The sequence below is a fragment of the Lactuca virosa genome, chromosome 8 (assembly GCF_052849685.1).
Source record: "Lactuca virosa cultivar CGN04683 chromosome 8, Lactuca_virosa_CGN04683_v6, whole genome shotgun sequence".
Taxonomy (NCBI): Eukaryota; Viridiplantae; Streptophyta; class Magnoliopsida; order Asterales; family Asteraceae; genus Lactuca; species Lactuca virosa.
Window position 1 is genome coordinate 71,030,207 of NC_136433.1, and position 16,734 is coordinate 71,046,940.

The window sequence follows — 16,734 nt, forward strand, 5'->3', positions numbered from 1 at the left end:
ACCAAAAACCTCTGAGAAACCCATAGAGATCAGATTTCGATTGGAGAAAGAGTATTAAAGAGATTGGAGTAAAGATCTAAAACTAATCATCCGGTTTTCATAGTTTTATCATGTTTAATCTAGCTTACTCTTTGATTACGTGGTTTTCTATTGTAATCATGGGCTATATACCCTTTACTTTCGTTTAGATTACATGAACCCTAATATGTTTTAATTTTCGTTTTTATTTATTATTGAAATTGGATTTAGCTTATGTTTTGTAGATCATCATCTTAGCATGTTAAAAATTCCTATCTTCATTAATTTGCCTCAAGTTTTGTGTATTTAAGTGGCCATTGATTGCATGAACTTGTTTTTTCCTAGTTGTTTATGATCATTAAATTGCTAGAGCTAGAGGTTGATCATACCCTAGTATAAATGGTAAAGTTAGTAACAGTGTTAAAGAGCGTTATTTGATCATAATAATTGTGTGATTGTCTTATCTTGATCATGGATAGATAATCCTTAGATCTGTTCATTCATAGCCCAAAGAGATCTTCAAAATCAATTTAGTGTTCTTAATTTGCATGATCATTGTGGTTAAGTTTCATGAATTGATATATGCTAGTTAGTCTGATCATGATAATTAGTGACTTTTAATTTGGTATCCAACATATATTAATCCATTGTTTGAAATTAACCATAGGAAAAGGGGGGATTCAAAGCTAAACAGAAGTATCTTTTAATTCTTGATCAAATCTCATTTTCTAATTGTTTGATTTAGTTTGAAGTATTTTTAGTTGATTGTTTTAATTAAGTTTTTCTGAACTTGAAAAATCAGATAACCCCCCCCCCCCTCGGTTAAAGTTTGTTTCTTTAGTTTAATTAGTAGCAATATTTTCTTAATTAGAATTATGTTCCCTGTGATCGACTCTTACTTACTTTACTTTACTATTACGCGACTAGGTACACTGCATATTGTGTTTTAGATGAGTTAAATAAGTAGGATATAAATTTAAATCTTTTTAAGTGGTTATATATAAAACACATCAATCACAGATGAAAATACCTCATTAATGATTCTCTCATGTAGGATGTTACGTTAGCAAAACATGAAGAAGCCAATCATAAGGACTAAATATGTACAAAAACAACGACTTATTTTGAAAAAAAAAACATAAAGTACTAAATGTGTACAAATTGAGAACTTAACCCTGTGTAGCCGGTCATAAGGATTGAATGTGTACAAAAACAAGTTCAAGGGTTTATTTTACAAGAAAAAATAAGGAATAAAAGTGTATAAAATGAGAACTATAATACCCTTTTAGGTCATTTTCCCTTATATGGACTAATTATACTTAATTTGGATTTTTACAAACAACCAATTAAAGGGTCTGTTTGATTTTACCATGAATCGTAGTCTCATATAATACTATTTCAAATCAATATTCCTTGATTGGAATAGAAGACTATGATGAGATGTTAAAACCAAGCAAAATTGACCTTTTGGTTTGTGTAGTTGAGATGTTTGTATTTAGATTAAATGTAAAGCCATATACATTCTTGGTGTAAACGATGTCGGGGTTTACCAATAAATCACATGATAAAGCCTATATGATATACATATGGCTTGAGGTTTGGTGAATGAATCCACCGTCGATGAGATGGTTGATTCATTTAAGTAATTGGATGTTGTCTTTTAAAAATGGATTTATTTTATGTTTGTTGTGATCAAAACTTTAACAGTAGATATATAGTAATAGCATTACATGTCCCTACGATTGAGGAATGAAATTCCACACATGATGTCAGGTCTATAGTCGAAACCATAGCACACATAAAATATTTTTAGTGTTCTGTGATTGATCTCCCACGTGGGCCTTTGGAGTGGTTGGTGTGGGTCACTCAAATGATGCTTACTAATAATGTTACCCTCATGCAGGTGAAAGTGTGTTGAATGTTGATATTTCACGTGAATTAATATAAACTCATTAGTATATTTCAATTTGTAAAGATTTGAGCAAAAAGTAATAAAGAAATTGAGTCTTAAATGAATGAGTATGAGTATGAAATATCTTGAAGCGAGTCCACATTCTCTAAGATTGAAGAATCATATAAGAAACCTAGCCACTTAATGTCAAACATAAAGAAGCAAACACCATGAAAAAGATTCAAGACATCATAAATACAATATAGTGGATGATTTATAATGATTAATGAATCAAGACATTTAAAGGATAAATTAAAGAGTGAAATAAATAGATTGTACCATACTTTTCGGTTCGATTTTATCTTACCTATTAGTCCAAGTTGCTCCTTTGGAATTGGTTTGGTTCATCTCAACATCAATAGAGAAATTAAAGATGTCCACCCAAAAAATATAATCCTAACTCGATACTTTTTTAACTGAATATTTTATTAGAAAGTTAGCAAAAAGCTAACATATATGTAGGGGTGGCAATTGATGACACGACACAACAAAAATACACGAAACGAAACGAAATTGGGATGAAACTGAAATTCGAATTCGTGTCAAGTATAAAAAACACGACGTCGTGTCGTGTCGTGTTCGTGTTCAAAATTCGACACGAAATTGACACGATTTAGCATTTGTCAGTCGTGTTTTTCATGTTTGTCGTGTTATGTATGATTAAGTATTAATTAAATAAATTAATTGTTATATTATGTCATCTTTGTCGTGTCGTGTCGTGTTTGTTGTTTTTTAAACGGTTCGTTTTCGTGTTAGTTGAAAAAAAAACACGACATCGTGTCGTGTCGTGTTCGTGTTACAAAAAACTTTGTCGTGTCGTGTCGTGTCAGACAAAAACACGACACGATGACCCGATTTGCCACCCCTACATATATGATATAATTACAAGGGAATGGAAAGAATAGGGGTTGAAAACCACGCAACCCGACTAATAGAAAGTTTCTTATTTCTACAAACAAACCAATTATATGAGTAATTGATCAAACTATCAATCAACATAATTCTTTTTATCTTTTGACCATTAAAAATAATATCGTTCCTAAAATTCCAAAGCAACCACCACATAATCATGACAATTGCTTCCACTGTACTTTTTTTGACAACAGACAAACGAAAGGAATCGATCCAAACAACCATATCTTTAATTTCTGCAAAATTAGGAATAACAACATCACACCATCTCTCAAAAAACGTCCAAAGATTACCAGCCACTTCGCACCGAATGAGATGATGATAGATATCTTCCAAATCATCATTGAAATCAGAACAAACCACCGAGGGGACATCCACGTCTTTATTAACCAATTTCATACGGGTTGGTAACCTGTTTAAATGACATCTCAAATAGAAAATATTTACTTTAAGAATGACATATTTATTCCATCTGGCAGAAAGAGAACCGTATGGAAGAATAATATCATCTATAAATGTATGGGCCTCTAACGCGACAAACTCAACAGAACCGCCAACATCCCACACCTACTTATCTCTACACTCCGAAAAAACGAACTGAAAGATAAGGGTCGTCAAATCTTGTAGCATCGCAAATTGAGTACCCCTTGATTGGGCGAGACCAACTCCAATTCCAATCAACCCCATTCCATATTTGATTAATACAACAATCTTTATCAGTCTCCAAAATAAAAAGTCTAGGAAACCACACCATCAAAGGACTATCATCAATCCACTTGTCTTTCCTAAAAGAAGTACTCAATCCATTACCAACTTTTCGAATAATAGCATCCATTGAGATCACTCCGATGTCATGAGTTGATTGATTGTACCAATGATCGAATGCCAAACTCATCTTTTACGAACCGAACCATCATTCCAACTAAAACCACCATGTTTCCCATACAAATACTTTCAAACTTTAACCCATATTGAATCGTAATCCATTAAAAACGCCACTTCCATTTAAGAAGCAAAGCTTTGTAAAAAGCTTCCAATGAACCAATATCCAAAGCTTCCAATGAACCAATATCCAAACCACGACATATAAGCACCAAGCAGGAGACCCAAGTAAATAAAAGGCAATTTTGCACTTTTACAATATGTAACTTAAACAAATTAATCCACCCCTATTGATAGACACTAATCCCGAAAAGATTAGATTTTTGAAGATTAATTTGAATACTGAAAACCATATAAAAGCATAGCAAAACATCAATCAAAATCCCAACATGATTAAATGATTAAATGTCTTAAAATAGAATGAAGAAGCACAAAAAAAATGTTGGTCATAATTAAGTTGAATAATTCTTTCCACTTTAAAAAAAGCCAATTCTATTAAAAAAATCTATTTAATTGTTATTTTAAAAACATATTTATAAAAATCTATATATATTAGCAAAAGTTAATTTTCATTTCAAGTATTAGATCTTAATTTGGTAATAAATTATACTATTATCTTTAGATTTAAATCTCATAATTATCTATTATAATATAAACTTTATCAAAACCGTTGAATTAAACGATATAAATTTGTGCAACTTTTATCCATTCTTTTGGGTCTAAACTTATAAAAGCCATAAACTTTTTTCTTGAAACTTAAAAAGTAGAAGAAAAAGGAGATAAAAAGAATAAAACAAAAGGATATTATTATCGCATAATTATACAACACACACTTACACATACAATTTATGTTACGTTCTTTGGCTTCCTAATTCTCCTCTATCTTATAAAATCTGTCTTCTTTCTTTCTCTCTCTCTCTGGACCATCGTACTTTTTCTTCTCCCATTTCACTGTTTTTCTCTCTCTCATCTCTCTGTGGCACCAATATATACATACACGCCCTATATATATACAGACACGGATTAATCAAGAAACCTTTTTGAAAGAATATAAATTGAAAGAGAGAAAAGAATTCAGTTAGCTTTTAGCCTTTCAAAACCCTGATTAATCATACCTTCCATCAGTTCTTCCCAATATATATTTCATCATTGACCTCTTTTCTTTCAGAGATCAAAGGGTACGGATCTTTTTTTTCTTCCAATCTTGCGGCTAGGGCTCAGTTAATATGTAATAAACTCTCTCTTTCTCTCTCCTGATAATCTGTTCTGATGTACATGTATGTCTGTGTACTTTTTAATACCTATATGTACCTTCTTTATCCATTTTCATGCACTCTGTATTACCATCTCTTCATTAATTTCTGTATTCTTTTTTGGTTCTGATATGGGTTTTCAATGTTTGATGGAAATTTCAAGTGGGGTTTGTTGATTATGCATCGCATTTTGACGACATGGTTTTTTTTTAGTGTTTGATTTGAGATTCGATGGCGATATGATTGAAAGCCAATATGTGGGTGTTTGAATTATGTTGTGGAATTGATACATTCTTCGATCCTTTTTAATTAGAAAACTGTAGGAAAAGCAAGGATCGATAGAATTTCGTCAACTTATCAAAGGTCTCTAATCTCTTTCTGTGTGTGAAAATAGTGTTTTTCTCATAAATTTCCTCTCGAATCTTACTTGAATTCTTCATATACGATAATCTTTGAAATCAATTTAAATTCTTTGATTATAAAATGATAATCGTATGACGTTTTGTGTCTTCTTCCGTTTCTTCTTTTTCTAATCTTGACCTTTTAGTCAACCTAAATTCATTTGCCCCTTTTTTAAATTCATGCATTGCATCCAGCTATTCTCCATGGAAATAAAACCACATCCCTTCGGCCTTAATTTCTTGTGTACTTTTACTTTACATATCCCTTTATTGACTTCTTTTAAGGATTATTCACTAATCAACTATAATCATGGTTTTTTAATTTATTTGCTAATAGTACGCAATTACATAATCGATTATCATGGTTATCATGGTGTGATTTGTTTTGTAGTGATCAAGATACAGCTTTATGGAGACTAATGGTTTTAATAGGAGAGGAAGAAGAAGAGAACATATAATTCATTACAATATTAATGGCGAAGTGAGCACTTCATCTACTGATGAAGAACTCGACCCATGGACAGCTTGGGCCTACAAGCCTCGAACTATTTCATTGTTATTCATTGGTGCATGTTTTCTTATGTAAGTTTCTTGAATTTCATGCTCAAAAATCAAGATTCTTGTATTTCTAATCATTAACCATTTCATTTGGGTTTTAAAATCTTGTTTTTGTATAAGTTATGATTAAATTATTTTACTTTTCAGTTGGGCAAGTGGAGCTCTTACTCCTGAAAGTAATTCATCGCCTGATCTTGTTACATCAGTCAAAAGGTGAATCTTTTATTATTATTATTCATGTGATGATTTTGTGTCATTCATGCAATTATTGTTCATTTATTCTAATCTTTATTTCTTATTAAAGGGGCATATGGGCAATGATTGCAGTTTTTCTGACTTATTGTTTGCTGCAAGCTCCTTCAACGTAAGTTTCTTGATTTAAAAAAGTTGCCCATATCATTATAATTAAGTTTTTGAGAAAATGACAACATTACCCCTACAAGACTTTAATCTTTCAATCTCATGATCTTTTTCAGGTTACTAATTAGACCACATCCTGCAATTTGGCGTTTAGTTCATGGAATGGCTGTTATCTACCTTGTTGCTTTGACTTTTTTGCTTTTCCAGGTTGACTTTTTTATCTTTACTTTCTTTATGCTAATACCCTTATATGGAACCATTATATCATAGTGGCTTCTCAACCTTTTTGGGGGGCAAATTTGTAATTTCCACAATCCCCGCCACCTAAAACTTTTCATGTCAGAATCGTGATGATGCTAGGCAGCTTATGAAGTATCTCCACCCTGATCTTGGAGTTGGTAACATATTTTTTATTATTTACATTTCATATAAATTGGTTTATTTGATGTGTTGACTTTATCTTTGACTTTATCTTTGACTTTATCTTTGACATCTTTTCAGAGCTTCCTGAGAGATCATATGGTAGTGATTGTCGAATTTATGTGGCTGATAATCCAACTAGCAGGTTTATAAATGTTTATGTATGATTTCTTCTTTCACAATCTTTTTCATATCTTCTTTTCCTTTTGAAAAAAGATTTTGTAGTTTTGAGTATCAAACAAGTCTTTTTTCATTTTTAGATTTGAAATTGTTTTGGGTTTTTCAGGAGACACTTTTTGATGAATTTGTTCCTGCTCATATTTTCGGGTGGTGGGGTAAAGCAATAATGATCCGTAATCAGCCCCTTTTATGGGTGTTATCAATTGGATTTGAATTAATGGAGGTTAGTGTTTGGTATGTTGGAATCAGCACAGGAATGGAATGGTTCATTCCATTCTTGAAGGAATGTGATTCCTTCCTTCCATTCCTTAGCCATGAAGTGTTGTTTCTTTTTTCCATTTTATTTTTGGAAAGAGGACAAGCAAATTACCTTCTTTTTTAAAAAAAAAAATCATGGAATGACAAATTGAAATATAACTCGTTTTTTATTTCAAAACTTGAGCTTCTGTCATATGAATTAATGTTTTTCTTTTATTTTTCAGCTTACTTTTCGCCATATGTTGCCAAATTTCAATGAGTGTTGGTGGGATAGCATTATTCTTGATATATTAATCTGCAATTGGTTTGGTAAGAAACCATAAAAAGCATATAGTGTTGTACTTTATCATCTCCAAATTACTCAAATTTCAACATATACATTTGGAAATTTACTAAAAAGCCCTTGCTTTTGCACAGGTATATGGGCAGGAATGCATACTGTTCGATATTTTGATGGAAAAACATACGAATGGGTTGGAATAAGTCGTCAACCGAATATATTAGGCAAAGTACATCATCTTTTTATACATTTACTAAATATCTAAGCTCCAAAAAACTCTTTATTTAACTGATTTTTTATTTCTTTTTTCAGGTGAAAAGAACATTGGGTCAATTCACTCCTGCACATTGGGACAAAGATGAATGGCATCCACTTCTTGGGCCATGGAGATTCATTCAAGTTCTTAGCCTTTGCATTGTGTTCTTAACAGTTGAACTCAATACTTTTTTCTTAAAATTTTGCCTTTGGGTTCCTCCTAGAAACCCAATCATTGTTTATAGATTGGTCCTTTGGTGGCTCATTGCTATCCCTACTATTCGAGAGTATAATTCTTACCTACAAGATCGGTAAAAAAAAAAAAAAAACCTCTCTTTTTCTTATATTTATCCATATATAATAGTAGTATTTTTAGGGTATCTGACATTGTCCCATTCACATCAGTCATAGTCCAATGCATGTCAAACACAGTATAAATAGTATTTAAGGGTATCTGACATTGTCTCATTGACATCAGTCATAGTCCAATACATGTCAAACACAGTACAAACATCTTTTTCTTGAAACACTATTCTTTTATAATGAAAATCTAAAAGAGGGGTTGTGTTACTTATATAACTTCTTTTATGGTGATATAAATATGTTTTCAGAAAACCGGTGAAAAAGGTGGGAGCTTTTTGTTGGCTTTCCCTTGCAATTTGCATCATTGAACTCTTCATATGTATCAAGTTTGGATATGGTGAGTTTTATTTTCATCAAGTAGTTTTGTTTTTGTTGATGATATTATTATTATTATTGTTATTATTATTATTTTTATTGTTAGGTTTGTTTCCAACTCCAATGCCAAGTTGGCTGGTGGTGATGTGGACATTTGCTGGAATTGGGATTTTGGGATTCTTGATCATGTGGACACGAAAATCCCGTCAAACTATAATCCAAAAGCGCGTATGAAAATTTTTTAAAGAAATATTTGTGGGATTTAGCAATTCTTTGATTCCTTGGTGTTAGATGTTTGTAAATGCTAATTATTTGAAATTGTAAATGCTTCTTATTATTTCAAGACCAGAAGGGAAAAGGATAAATTCTCCTTTTGAGTTTTTTATTTGGTTAAAATGACAACCAAATCACACCAGAAAGCCAAAAGGCAAGGATTCTTCAATGACAATAAAATGAGAGAAGAATCTGTAATTTGTTTGATTGCATAAGCAAATAAAAAGAATTTCTGAACTATGTACTTTTTATATATATACTTTTTTAAATGTATGGATAATGTCTCTTTGTTGAATTGATCAACATATATTTATAAGATCAAGAAAATGTTGAAATATGATGAAACCTATTCGCCTTATATATTAAAGGTGGATAATGGGCCTGGTTAACTGATTTAGATTTAGGCCCATTAATTAGTTATGAAAGGCCTATTTTTGGTCCAGAAAAGTGCTTAGTTTTAGACGGCTTTTTGTCTATTAGGGTTCATGTAAGCGTTTTAACTAATTTTTGTCACATTTTATACCGTGTTACTCTTCTTCCATGTGTATAAAGTGGGTGTAGTTGTTTGGTATATAAACAACTTAAGAACACTCTTTAATTTTGTATTTTCTGCAAAATTCGTGTTCTAAGCTTTTGCCAAATTCGTATTCTAAAATAGATGTCATGTTGTCTCATATTCGTTTTTCGTGTCTCATTTTGTCAGCTAATATTTATATATTCCGCAATTCATATTTCGTTCTCTCGGCTTTTCGAGTCTCTTACCAAATATTGTTCGGCTTTTGATAGGTCATGATACTCGCAATGTGCAACGAGAATAAAAATAAATATCGAAACTGTTGCTTGTCATTTTTGTTATAACTTACATACACACTCACTACTCTACTCCTAAATACACACATTTCGTCCCAAGCGGGACTTGAACCCTCAACCTTTTGGTTGATGGGGCACCTATCCGTAACCTCTTGATACGTTAGGCCAAAGGCCCTTTGGTTGTTGTTTGTCATTTGTTCGACCATTGTACTATACAAACAATAGATTGCCCACATGATGAGATCATGATGGTTAAAGTCTGGAATTCCGCATAATTCCGCACAGGAGGGTTCATGGTTCAAATCCTGACAAGCCCAAAATATTGCTAGTGTTCATGGATTTACCTCTCACGTGGCTTTGGGACGGGTTCATGTGGGCTACTCAGATGGTGTGGTTTATCATTTTTCGAATATAGATCAATGACAAAGAGACAGACATAACAACTTACATTAGGTTCACTCATCAAGTAGTAGGTCCAAACTCCACAAAAACTATAGACCAATCTACATCCCTTTTACCGGTTCATACACATGGGTGTTATTACAGTACTACGGTACCCTGCTAGGACTTAATACCAAACATTTTCTTATCAACGACTTAAGTACCTCTCTAGGAGTTGTAAGCAACCACTAGAAATCGCCCAAATTCGTTTTAACTCAAATGGGGGATCATATCGCTTAAATTTAACCCAAAGTCATTTTAGCTCTCTTGGAACCGTAAGCATAATAAAATCTCTTGAAAAAATTTATATTAAAACCATTAAACGCTAAATGTCCAAATATTTTGATTTTGAAGTGTTTTGATCATTACCATGAACATCAAGAACGATGAACACGAACAATCAAAATCAATCAATGGTGATTATAATGTCTAAAAGTTACCTTGATACCATTGTTGGGAATTGTTGGATTTAAAACAATTTTAAGAATCATGCACAATGAAAATTAATATATTAGAATTATATCAATTTACACGGTCTAATTAGACAAAATAACTAACATAATCTCAGTGGATGTTTAGAATGTAACGTCCCAATTTAACAACCAAAATTTTCATTTTTAAATTAGTTAAAAACATTTTTTCCATAAAACCAAGTCAAGAAAACCATAAATATCAAATACCATCACCCAGTATCAGAGTATCATAAATATGCGGAATCTCAAAAATTATAGGCATGTGTGTACAGTCAAGCTTTCGTTTTCTCGTGATCATCTGAAGTACTTGAAACACATTTAATCCACAACTACAAGCACGAAGCTTAGTGAGTTCCCCAAAATATCACATACAACACAACATACATAACAATTATATGTTATCAGCAACGCCAGGGACTATCAGCAGTCCCATTGGGCTAACAGCACGCCCTGTGGGTTATTAGCAACCATGGGGACTATCTGCAGTCCTATGGACTCACAGCAGTCCTAGAATTATCAGCAACTCGAATCACATATATCAGCAATCAACAAATAAGACTCACTAGTGTAACATTCACACCACTATGACATAGGTAATACAGTGAGAAGACTCGCCTCGCAAATAGCATTTATACACAATAGCTCTCAACAGTGAAGACTGGTACTACGAAGCACCTAAACAACAATATATAAGTACTCTCTCAGTCCACATCCTAAAACCCTCAAGTTGACCAGTTGACCAAAAGTTAACATGCTCAAAAAATCAACAGTCATAGTCAACCTCAGTTGACCCCCACGTCGTGGCCACCTATTGGCCACGTCCTGGCAGCTTCAAGATCAAACAGTCATAAAGACTGCCCGATGTCAGGTCGTGGTGACCAACCCACCACATCGTGGAAACTGATCAGGTCAGCTTAATGCATTCAGCTCTTAATCCTTCAAGCTACTCATCCATACTTTCCAGAAAACTCTCATACACCCAGTACATCATAAAAATCATTGCTTTATAGACATGCATGTCCAATGCATGTCTTGAACTCAAGTTAGGTGAAAATAAGGTTTAAACCTCATGCATGGAACCCGAAACTCCATAACTCTTCAGATCTGGGACAAGAGACTACAAAGAAACCACAAGGACCTATAAAGTTGCCAACTTTATGAAACCCATCCACTCAAATCATCCCAAACATGGAGAAAAGTAGGTAAAAGTCTGGATCTAACATGCTTGAATACAAAAGGTAGAAGCTTGAGGACTTATAAGAGTCCATAAAATACGCAAGATGATGATGAGAAGATTTTCTTGTTGGATCTATCCACCAAGGACACCTTCTTCTTCTTCAAGGTACCAAAGTCACCACAAAAGCTCACAAAATCAACAATGGAGGCTAGGGTTTGGGTGAGATCGGATCTCAAAGGGTGGAGGCTGCCAAATGAGGCAACCCTTGGATTTAGTGTCTTTAAATAAGGTGCAAACCCGAAAATATAGGGGTTTGGACCAAAATAGTTTCCACATCATGGTACAACACGGATGCGCAGTCCTCCAACAGATAATGTGTAACTCCCGTACATCCGGGCTAGTCAATTTAAAGACAATAAGCGTCAAAAATGACTTTTTTATGGAAGATTATTTAGAAGGAATAATCTTAACCAATTATTATTATATGTTACAAGGGTTCCGTACATATAAAGAACGCCGAAATCCGAGTTATAACGAAGAAGTTATGGCCCGTCGAAGTTTCGCGGCAAACCGGCACGGCACCTGGAGACGTAAATAGTGAATTTACGATAGAGGACTTTTTATCCTTAGCAATCTAAACAAAAGTTGTAGAATATGTTAAACCGAGAGCGTCCATAAAAAGAACGCCCAAATCTGACTTCGTATGAGGAAGTTATGAATTTTCTAAGATTTGGCATAGCAGTGCACGGCCCGAAACTCGAATTTTAGTTCGAGCGGTTTTTGGCCTACGCGACCTAAATGAGAGTTGAAGATCTCATTAATAGGAACTCAACGATAAAAAGACAGACGAAAACGGAGTCCGTATGTAGAAGTTATGAATTTTACGCGAACATTTAACAGTATAATCTCCTCCCACTGTTAAATTTAAGATCGGTCGAGAGTTAGCCAATTGAGTCAAAAGGAAAGTTGTAGATCTTGTTTTTACCTACGCTTGGATATAAAGAACGTCAAAAACAGAGCTCGTATGCGAAAGCTACGGGGTTTAGTAGTCAGCAGGGTGCTGCTGCAAAAGGGGTGACGTGGCACAATATAGGTCACCCACGTTTTGCCACCAAAATGGTGACATGTGGCATGGACTCGGCGAGTCAGTACTTCGACTCGGCGAGTCGATCAGATTTCCAACCTATAAATAGAGGTGCGGGGCAGCCTCCATTTCTCACACAAACACCTTCTCTTTCTATCTCTACACACTTTCTCTCTAGCCTCCCAACCCCCCCCCCCCCAAGCCTAGGGTAACTCCCTAGCACGAGGCGGAAGCCCCGGAGCGCCCGACAGCTCCGAAAAGAAGAGCCTTCGGCTCAGAAACTCTGCTTCGGCGGAGCCCGGTTTTGAGAAAAACCCGGTGTAAGTAAGCTACGCCTACCTTATCTTTAGTATAGCTTATGTTTCAATATAGTAATGTTCTTAGGATCTTATAATAAATATTTGGGCTATTATTATGAGTTATATAAGTGTCGTTATAATATCTTTTTAACCACTCACGGTACGGGGAATCTGGTTTGGAGGACCGCTTGGGTTGCTGGATTTCAGAAGTGCTATATGCCAAAATGATCATGCCCTCCGGTGTTCCATGTCTGGCCCCTGTCTGTACATAGTGGGTGAAAAGTATTGTGTTAAAATCTTATATAATGATAATAATACCAAGACTATTAATTAGTCTCGTCAAACATTAGACTAAACTCTAGTGGTAATGATACTAGGTTTTGTCAAAGGAAATTGTGTTAAGTAAACGAAGCGTTGTCTGAATACCGAGTCACCACCTTATCAAGTGAGTGGATAGTTACTTTCATCTTACACATAGATATGAAGTATTGTATATAAATTACGTGCTATGTGTGCATATTATCTGAATACTTGCCGTCTATGCTGGATGAACGATTTCATACATGCTTTAAATGATTTAAACTGTATATGTATTTTATATCTACAAAATATGTTGGGTAAAACATGGGTAGATGAAATATGAGTTGGATGATGAGATGAGAGGTGATATAGACCATGAGATAAGGGTGAGAGGTGAACAATGAGAGAAGCCTTTTACCCAAATGATGGCCCCGTCATCTAGCAGAGTATGGATGACAACCACGGACTATTCTAGACAGTCCAGTGGAACACTAGCAGGCTCGCAACCTGTAGGTGTTGTGAACAATGTGTTTACCCGGTGTACTCTAAACCTTGGCGACTATGCAGACTTAGTGTCCGAATCCTGGCGACTATGCAGACTTAGTGCCTAAACCCTGGTGACTATGCAGACTTAGTACCTAAACCCTAGCGACTATGCGGACTTAGTTCCTGTTGTATAAACCCTGGCGACTATGCAGACTTAGTGCCTAAACCCGGTGACGATGGACTTCGTGCCAATTCCTTAGGATGATCCTTAGGAATGAATGAACGAGGAATAGTTGATTCTTAGGGTAAATCCTTAAGAGTAAATACGATAATGGGGATGGGTAATTGGGTTAATTGTTTGATGAATAAACATAATAATTATATTATTGTGGGTTGAAAACCCTATGTACTCACCAGGTTTCCCAACCTGACCCACTCCAGCTTATTTATATCACAGGTGTTGATATGAAGTCACATTACACTGAGAGATTAAGGAGATATAAATCACTAGTGATAATGAATGTAAGTTCTATTTATGCTTGTGTTCTGTATTGACGATGACATCTCAAATGTTTTAAAATGAATAAAAATACTTTTATTCGGAAATGCTTTGATAACGTATTTATCATGTTTTACTGGGAACAAATTCCGCAACATTTTTATTAAAAGAGGTACTCTGATTTTTATAAAGCATAAACAAAATCGGTCTTTTCTGGCCGTGATAATGGGGATGTCACATAATGCCACGTTGTGGTTCCTCCATCACCATGCCGTGGCCAAGCCAAAATCTGAAATAAGAAACGTCCTGAAAACTGGATGTTACAATTATCCCCCACATAAATTGGATTGTGTCCTTGAAATCTGTCTTGGTTAGGATCTCTGGAAATAGCACCAACACATTCCATATGCTTTCTCCAACCACTTCATAAAATCATGACATCCATAACGAAAACTTGGGAGACCACCAACATAATGTAATAAGGCTAATACACCTCACAGAGAGCAAACAGGGTTTTTCAAGGAAACTACATCTAACGATACAAGTATGGTAGATACTTGTACACCTCATTCCAGATCAGATAACCAACTATCAACTTTTATGGAAAATATAGGATTTTCTGGGATAACTCAACCTTTCATAAACAGGCGGTTTAACATATAACTAATGGATAATCAAACATCTTTCATAAGAAAATATAGGATTTTCTTGGGAAACACTTTTCAAAGGATCAAAGAAATATTTCTTTCACCAGAACTAAACGCTTATGAACTCACCAGCTTTATGCTGATATTTTAATACTGCTTGTATTCTCAGGGCAACAATAGACAGGTACTCTTGCCAACTTTTGGAGAAGACGGAGCATTTTGGAGTCACGTATTTTACTTTTGTTATATACTGTTATGTATAAACTATGTATTAAACAATGTAAACCTTTTTTATGTATGTATTCAATGTCTGGTTGTGTTTACTATGCTTACTATGATACAATTGTTGTGATACTACGCATGACGTCCTCCGCCCCGGAACGTTTCCGCCATCGGTTTCGAGGTGTGACAATTTTGGGTGGGATCAGATCTCAAATGGTGGAGGCTGCCAAATGAGGCAACCCTAGGATTTAGTGTCTTTAAATAAGGCACAAACCCGTAAATCTAGGTTTTTGGACCAAAATAGCCGCCACGTTGTGGCCTGCTCCCTACCACATCGTGGTACAACATGGATGCGCGTTCCTCCAACAGATAATGCCACGTCGTGGTTCCTCCATCACCATGTTGTGGCAAGCCAAAATCCAAAATAAGAAACATCTCGAAACTGGATGTTACATATAATCATACATTAATGATGTTTGGATCCTTTGATTTAGTAAATGTGATCAAGATATATCATCGTTATTGACATTCACGTGAATTAATATGATATCGTGCTAGACATTAACAATTAAAGCAAACCTCTTAGTGTTCTTCCTTTATCTTAGTGTGGATATAAAGATCATAGAAAACGGGTTAGAAACGAAGAAGTTACGCGCATTAGAAGTTGGGACAAAAACTATTCCAAAGTTGGAATGGAATCAACTAAGGAATTCCTGTCAAGCAGTTACCACGACGCGGTGAGTAATCGTCACGCCGCGGTGAGGGTGACGGAGAATGAGTTACGTTCTCGTCCTAAGTAGACGACAATGTACTTTGCCCCGCGGCACGGTATATGGATGCCACGACGCAGTGGCCAAAGTAGGATGCTATTGGAGAAGGCTCTGCATGATCAATTATACCTCGAACTTAGTGTTACAATTAGATTATGAGATGTGACCGTTGGGTCTAGATGGGAACAGAATGATGAGACATTAGAGTGAAGAATAGATGAAGAGTAAGCAGAATATGATGCAGACATACTAAGAGTAAGAGACATGAGAATAACAGAGCAATAGATAAAGAAAAGCATGCACATAATATAGAGAAGAGCAGAGAAAGATTTAAAGAGATAAAGTGTGTGAAAGAAAGAAAGAGAAGATAGAATGTGTGTAGAGTATGAGATGAGCCTGAGAATTGGCTAAGAGAATGTAAGACATGTGTCTCTGAAGAGGCTAAGGAAGAGTAAGAGTAGAGTAGAGAAAGATCAGAGAAAGATGAGATCGAGAATAGAGCAGAATAAGAAAAGAAGACAAATGATAAAGTATGTAGAGATGAGAAAAGATACAATAGATAGATGAATGAGAAGAATAGTAGTGTATGTTATTATAAAAAGAGATTACATTGCAGAGTAAGAGAATGAAGAGATAAGAAAGAAAGCGTACATTAAACATGAAAACTGAATAGAATATACCTTACCAGACATGTGGTCTGACGTAGTAGATGTTTCATGTTTTACAGGTTCTGGTAGCGGATAGCAGGTAGCAGGTAACAGGTAGCAGTCGGTGAACATGAGAAGACATGAGCACAAAGACCCAGAATAGAAGAATAAATTTTTATTTTCCTTGTTGTTCAACTTTG

The 16,734-nt window shown here is 34.8% G+C and overlaps 1 protein-coding gene across 3 annotated transcripts; it reads left to right on the forward strand.

Annotated features, from left to right (window-relative positions):
• The first annotated feature begins 4,636 nt into the window (after positions 1 to 4,636).
• LOC145132798 (CDP-diacylglycerol--serine O-phosphatidyltransferase 1-like) lies at positions 4,637 to 8,919 on the forward strand. 3 transcript variants are annotated; one of them, XM_079067705.1, is made up of 13 exons: positions 4,637 to 4,991; positions 5,809 to 5,999; positions 6,123 to 6,188; positions 6,280 to 6,339; positions 6,452 to 6,542; positions 6,679 to 6,733; positions 6,837 to 6,916; positions 7,042 to 7,158; positions 7,418 to 7,502; positions 7,611 to 7,702; positions 7,786 to 8,039; positions 8,340 to 8,428; positions 8,513 to 8,919. In XM_079067705.1, the coding sequence occupies exons 2-13, from the start codon at positions 5,827 to 5,829 to the stop codon at positions 8,638 to 8,640; spliced, it is 1,290 nt and encodes a 429-aa protein (XP_078923831.1). In that variant the 5' UTR covers positions 4,637 to 4,991; positions 5,809 to 5,826; the 3' UTR covers positions 8,641 to 8,919. The 3 variants fall into 3 exon arrangements, with proteins under 3 accessions (XP_078923831.1, XP_078923832.1, XP_078923833.1); XM_079067706.1 differs by having other exon boundaries at positions 4,637 to 4,941; XM_079067707.1 differs by lacking the exon at positions 4,637 to 4,991 and adding an exon at positions 5,091 to 5,379.
• Positions 8,920 to 16,734: the final 7,815 nt, after the last annotated feature.